This window comes from Dipodomys ordii, unplaced genomic scaffold, assembly GCF_000151885.1.
Source record: "Dipodomys ordii isolate 6190 unplaced genomic scaffold, Dord_2.0 Scaffold7, whole genome shotgun sequence".
Classification (NCBI taxonomy): Eukaryota; Metazoa; Chordata; class Mammalia; order Rodentia; family Heteromyidae; genus Dipodomys; species Dipodomys ordii.
Window position 1 is genome coordinate 2,994,522 of NW_012267223.1, and position 6,931 is coordinate 3,001,452.

The 6,931-nt window shown below is 48.3% G+C and overlaps 1 protein-coding gene across 1 annotated transcript in view; it reads left to right on the forward strand.

The window, feature by feature from the left end:
* Positions 1–4,500: 4,500 nt before the first annotated feature.
* The window catches only part of St6galnac2 (ST6 (alpha-N-acetyl-neuraminyl-2,3-beta-galactosyl-1,3)-N-acetylgalactosaminide alpha-2,6-sialyltransferase 2), a 32,304-nt gene continuing 29,873 nt past the window's right edge, over positions 4,501–6,931 (forward strand). The window contains exon 1 of the mRNA XM_013036402.1: positions 4,501–4,556. Coding sequence (XP_012891856.1) covers positions 4,501–4,556 — 56 coding nt within the window. The remainder of the gene's footprint in view (positions 4,557–6,931) is intronic.

Consider the following 6,931-nt stretch of genomic DNA (forward strand, 5'->3'; position numbering starts at 1 on the left):
CCGACAAAAAAAAAAAAAAACTAGCAAAAAGACTGGGAAAGTGGCTCAAGTGGTACAGTGCCTGCCTAGCAGGCCTGAGGCCCCCCCCCATACACAAATAATAAGAAAACCCACCATGCAAACGTTACACCAGGAAAGCCCTGAACTCACAGAGACCCAGATCTGCCTCGAATGCCACATCTACTTACCAACTGTGAAATCTCAGAAACGTTATATAAATTCACAACAGGGGTCCAGAGCATTCCTAACAGCTGGTCTGATTCTAGAAGGTCCTATCCTTTTCCTGTCTCCGAGGTATTTGACAACTCTCCTTGTGGTAGAAGGCTGGTAATAGCATAGTTGGTTCTTGTCCACAGAGATTCGAAGGAATTCAGTGTGAAGAAAATGTAATTATCATTTTTTCTTTCTTTTTTTCTTTTTCCAGTCCTAGGGCTTGAACTCTGGTCCTGGGCACTGTCTCTGGGCTGCTTTTGCTCAAGGCTAGCTCTCTACCACTTGAGCCACAGCGCTACTTCTGGTTTTTTCTGTGTATGTGATACTCAGGAATTGAACCCAGGGCTTCATGAATGCTAGGCAAGCGCTCTAATAGTAAGCCACATTCCCGGCCCTAAATAAAATCTTTAATGCACTCATTTTACATTTGTCTGAGAGTCATGCTCTTAGCCTTTATTTATTTATTTTTGTCAGTTGTGGAGCTTGAACTCAGGGCCTGGGGCACACTGTCTCTGAACTCTTTTGCTCAAGATTAGCACTCTACCACTTTGACCAGAGCTCCACTTCTGGTTTTCTAGTGGTTCATTGGAGATATGGGTCTCACAGGCTTTTCTGCCTGGGCTGGCTTTGAACTGCAATCCTCAGATCTCAGCCCCCTGAGTAGCTAGGGTGACAGGCGTGAGCCACTGGTGCCTGGCTGACCTTAGCCTATAGAAAATCATGCTGTGACATTGTCTGGGCTGTGGCATGGCTCTGCACTTCCTGAGGAGCTCGTGCATGACTCGGAAGAGCCTGCCAGGCAGATTTCCTTCCCCACGCTCATCTGCCCGACCCTCAGCCTGCTTTCCCACGCGAACCCCGCTCAACAGATATTTCAGTTCTTCGTTCCAGCTCTCCCCCAGGAGGTGGACTCTCCACTCCCTGAAGACCCTAAACAGAATAACCACATAGCCGAGATAGAGGTGGAGAGGAGGACAGATACATGGGGGAGGGAGAGGGCGGGCCGGAGGGAGAAGGAGCTGGAAAGAGAGAGAAGAAGGGAAAGAGGAAAGAAGGGAGGAAAGGAAAGGGAAAGGAAAGGAAAGGAAAGGAGGAAGGGAAAATGGGAGGATGAAGGAAGGGGTGGTATCAACCAAGAAGCATTGTACTCATAACCTGACTTATGGAATTATAACCCCTTTGAATAACTACATAATAACAACTAAAAATTTTTGGAAGGGAAGAGGGAAGGAAGGAAGGAAGGAAGGAAGGAAGGAAGGAAGGAAGGAAGGAAGGAAGGAAAGGAAGGGAAGGAAGGAAAGAAGGAAGGAAGGAAACTTCCCCCAGCCTGAATGCCTGGTTCCAGTAAGCTGGATCACTCCACTCAAGCAGGGTGCAGTGCCCGCTCCAGGCAGCAGGGGGCAACAGCCCCTCCCTGGCTCTCGTGGGTGGCAGGCAATGTCCCCAGCAACCCCAGAGCACAGGGTTGACAAGGCCTATTTAGGCAGCACTGTCGGGGAAGAGACCCCCAAAGCTAATTCCATGCTGTGTGGGGATGGGGTGGGTGGGACCGGGTGGGGTGAAGTGGGGTGGGGATGTCCAGAAACCCCAAGAATGCAGCTGGTAGGCACTGAGAGGTGCGAGCGGCCTGGCCTCTGGAGTAGACCACCGCCCGGGGGGTGCAGCCCGGGGCCAGGCCATGGTGGGGAGGTTGGGCAGAGGACAGGAAGTGGCCTGTGGGGGCTAAGGTTGGGCCCTGCCCAAGGTCACCCCTTCCCAGTGTCCTGTGCCCAATAAGAAGCAGGAGGGCTCAGAGCCGTCCTGGGGTGATCCGACAGGAGGTGCCTGCGGCTGGACCCCAACTTCTCAGGTCTGGAGAGCAACAGAGGCTTTCTCCTCAGCCACTACTCAGCATGGCTTTGGTGGTGGCACCATATGCTGTTGGAGCCAGAGAGAAAGTCACGGCCACCGCCATCCACACACCTGCCGGAGTACGCCGGGGCTACAGCTTGACCTCACAGAGCACTCTCTTCTCTTAATTCCAAAGTGTGGTCTACCCACTCAGAGACATCAGCCAACAGAATCAGACAGGAGGACCTGGGGTGGGCTCAGTGCGACAGGTCGTGCAGGAACCTAGCTTCATCCCAGCAACACAGTATCCACTCAACCAATTCCTTAATCGGAGGGACAAGAATCGGAGAACACTGAAACTGTCTTTCTGCACAGATGATATGGTCATGTATGCTAGACTATGTTATATATCACAAATGCCATGCGTGAGCAAGATATTAGGTTAACATCTAGAAATCAGTAGACTTCATTTACACAAACAGTTATCAGCTAGATGATATAATACATAGAAAACCCATCAACAAAGAAGATAAAGTATAGGGTCATAAACTTGGCAAGAAAATGTCCCAAATCCATATTAAGAAAGCATTAAAGTACCTCTGAAAGACTGTGATGATGCGGCTCAAGTGATAAAGTGCTAGCCTTGAGTCCAGAGAGGCTCAGGGACAGTACTTAGGCCCTGAGTTCAAGCTGGAGGACTCGGGGGCGGGAGGGGGGAGGGTACAGGAGGGGGGGAACCAGGAACCAGTGGCAGTAGCTCACGCCTGTAATCCTAGCTACTCAGGAGGCTGAGATCTGAGGATCAGGGTTCAAAGCCAGCCCAGGCAGGAAAGTCCATGAGACTCTTATATCTAATAAACCACCAGAAAACCAGAAGTGGCACTGAGCGCTCACCTTGAGCTGAGGAGCTGAGGGACAGTGCCCAGGCCCAAAGTTCAAGCCCCACGACCGACAAAAAAAGAAAAGAAAAGAAAGAAAGAATGGACACATCAAATATATCAGAAGCAGATCTGAAGAAAGGTGAAAATAAAGAATAAAACAGGAATCCATATTAATACAAATAAACATGAAAGGGAAAACTATGAGATGGTAATAAATAATTATGGATACAACTTTAAAAATTGGAAAATTACTACTTGACAATGATCAAACTTACAGACTCAAGCAAGAAGTAGGTAAACGTTCGGTAGAAAATAAAACAGAGATACAATCTCAATCCCTACAAAATACTAATTATTTTGTGCCCATACTGGAGTTTGAACTCAGGGCCTTGCTCTTGCTTGGCATTTTCACTCAAGAATGATACTCTGCTACTTAAGAGGCATAGCTCTACTTCTGGCTTTTTTCTGGTTAATTGGAAAAAGAGTCTCACAGACTTTTCTGTCCACGCTGGCTTTGAACCCCAATCAATAGATATCAGTCTCTTGAGAAGCTAAGATTACAGGTGTGAGCCACAGGCACTGCACCTACTGTGAACTTCTAAGAACAGGTGAACCTCCAAGGAGGGCCTCAATTTCAAAATGGAGCTTGGTAGCCATTTGGTGAGTGTGTGTGTGTGTGTGTGTGTAAAATACACACATACTTTGTGTTCCTGAAAGAACTGCCAAGTGAATTTTTGGGGCCTGTACTGTGCATGTTCCTGTTTCAACAGCTTCTGGAAAGTCCCATTTTTATCACTGGGACGGGACCGGGAACTGTGATTTACAATCGACCAATCAGGACCGGGTACTTCCCAAACTGACACTCCTTCATTTACATAGCTGACCCTGCGGAGACCTGGGCCTGCCTGCACTCTCTGCGTGAACCAGCCCTTCTTGTTTTCTCATTTTCCTTGGATTACTGCGCAGTCTTTGGAAGTTCACAATCAAGCTGCTGGCATGGAGCCAGGGCCTTCTTGCCTTGCCAGCCCACGGTGTCATCACTTACAGGAACTGCAAAAAGTTCATTTCTGAACTGGGTGTGGTGGCTCATACCTGTAATTCTAGCTTACTTGGGAGGCAGAGATCAGGAGGATTGAGGCTCAAGGCTAGCCTGATCATAAAACGTCAAGAGATCGCTTTCTAACCAAGAAAAACTGGGTGAAGCTGCAGGTTCCTGACATCCCAGCTATGAAGGAAATATAAAATAAGTGGGCTGCAGTCCTTGGGTATGAACGTGAGGCACCATATCAAAAAATAACTAAGGAAAAACATAACAAAACAAACAAAGAGTTGTTTCCTCCAAGAAGCCCTGTCCTGAGCCCTCACCCCAAACTCTTTCCAATATTTCTATGCCCTGTTAAAGACAGATAAAACAGACCAGAGGATCAACTCAAGGGGGTGAGGGGCAAAGGAAGTTACTTGCGATATACTGAAACCACTCATACGTCTCTCAAACGCTCAGATGTTAAGCTGAGAATTCGTCTACCTAAATAAAAAGTCTACCCTCAGAAGAAAGTCCCTAGATGCCCAGAGACCCATGGCCAGCACTCCAAAGGACCTTGAATATCTCCTCAAAAGACAAGATCCTGGCTGGTAAGGTGGCTTAGTGGTAACGTGCTTGCCTAGAATGTATGAAGCCCTGGGTTCGATTCCTCAGTACCACATAACCAGAAAAAGGAGGAAAAAAAGCCGGAAGTGGTGCTGTGGCTCATGTGGTAGAGCGCTAGCCTTGAGCAAATAAAGTTCAGGGGCAGTGCCTAGGCCTGAGTTCAAGCTCCAGGACTGGCAAAAACAAACAAACAAACAAAAAACAAGATTGTGGTGAGACATCTCAAACTGTAGTTACACTCATCTAAAATTACATTGCCTGTACTCTTGACTGTCTCTTCCTACCCCAAACCCCATTTCACTCCCTGCGCTGTGCAGATGGGGCCCTCACAGCCTAACAGCGCCAGCCTCAGGCCGGTGGCTGGGTATGTGAAGAGCGCCCTCTCTCGGCCACTGGTGGCCTGGCTTGGAAAACTTGGCCAGCCTCCCTCACTTTTTAGGGCAGAGATTTTGTAACTGACTTGAGAACCTAGATGCAGGCATGTTCCCACTGCCTCACGGGAAGTGTCTCCTCCCTCTTCTGACCACACACTAAAAAAAAACAGTCCCTGGGTGAAGGAAAGGGTGCGTTGGCAAGATGAAGGCCGGATATAAAGGTGTGATGTGTACTTAAAGATCTCGGGGCGTCTCCCCTCTGCCCCCGTGGCTGCTCCGATGGCCCTGTTTGACCTACAGACAAAGGAAAGATGAAAGCCAACCACTCATCCTCACTGAAGGAGAAAAGTACACCTTCCAAGCCCAAGGATTTAGACCTGTCGTTACACGAAATTGTTTGCAAATTGGCTGAAGCTAAACATAGCGTTGTCTGACGCCCCTCCACCCCCACACAGCTGGGAGTCAGTACTGCACGGGACTCCGCAGGCCTTGTGGGGGGCCTCCAGGTGCACACCTGCGTCACCAGCACCCCCGGGAAATGGGGAATGCTCGCCAAGATCTCCTCCCTGGCACAGCTGACAAGCAGGAAGCTACCTGCCCCAGCACGTCCAGGCTTCAGAAGAGCAGGGGCAGAGGAAAGATGAACTACCAGCCAAACCCACACCATGGGTGGGGACTCCTCTCTCCCACAGACGCATGGTGGATATCCAACACTGCTTGTGGTTTGGGGGTGTCAGGAGACTGCAATGAGAGAGAGCTAAAAAAGAACAATTCAGAAGAGCCATGCCAAGCAGTATAAGGTGGACAAGAAAGACCAGCCAAGCCCACACCTATTACTCCGGCTAGTCAGAAGGCGGAGATCAGAGGATGGGGCGTTCGGAAACAGCCCAGGCTATGAGACTCTTATCTCCAATTAACCAGCAAAAGGTTAGAGTGCTATCTAGGAACAACCACAACAACAACAACAACAAAAAAAAAAAGCTCAGAGACAGTGCCCAGGTCCTGAGTTCAAGCCCCAGGACTGGCCAGTGAGTGAGTGAGCCTAGAAGAAGAGAACAAGAAGGTGAGAGAGGGAAGGGGGAAAGAGATAGAGACTAAATAGATAAGAGAGAAGAGAGAAATAGGTGGGAGGGAGGGAGAGAGAGAGAGGAAAGACTAAACAGACAACCACAGCAGAATCACTAATTACGGGACTTGGCTACAAAGACACCTACACAGCTCAAATGTCAGAGGCTTCTTAGAACATTGATCCACCCTTAGTAGGGAAATTGTGAAAGCTTTTCTGTCACCTCAGCTTATTCATAACAAGCCTACTCACCCTCCGATATGCTTGACAAACTTACCAATATCAGAGTGACCTCCTCTTGGTCTATTTAACTTCCAGATAGATTTTCCCAGAGGGTCCCAGGATCCATACACACACATTGAAGTCATCTTTATGTCACTGTGTTATTATAGACACATAATCCAAACTTGCATGTGAGTCCGAGAAATCTGTCTGCTGAGTGAGCACGTGTTCTCGGTCATGCGCGAAGGCTGGGTTGTCATAAGGCTGCAGAAATAATCACTGCTTTTTGGTCAATTGTGAAGTATCACCAGACCTCTGACAATAGCTGTTTTGTTTTCTCCCGGAGTTAAATTGCTTAATTTGTATGGATGTGAGCAATTATAGAGGTAAAATGTTTGTCTTCAGGGAAGTCACTGGCAAGAGTAAAATGAACTCTGGCAAAGTACAGGTTTCCAATCACTTTGGGCTAACCCAGCAAAACCAAAGCATTTGAAGGGGGTCTGTTTTTGTTTATTTTTAAAAGTTTTAAAAAATAGATCCAGGGCTGGGAAGGTGGCTCAGTGGTAGTGCTTGCCTTGCATGCATGAGGCCCTGAGCTCGATTCCTCAGCACCACATAAGCAAAAAGAAAAAAGCCGGAAGTGGCGCTGTGGCTCAAGTGGTAGAGTGCTAGCCTTGAGCTGAAGAGCTGAGGGACA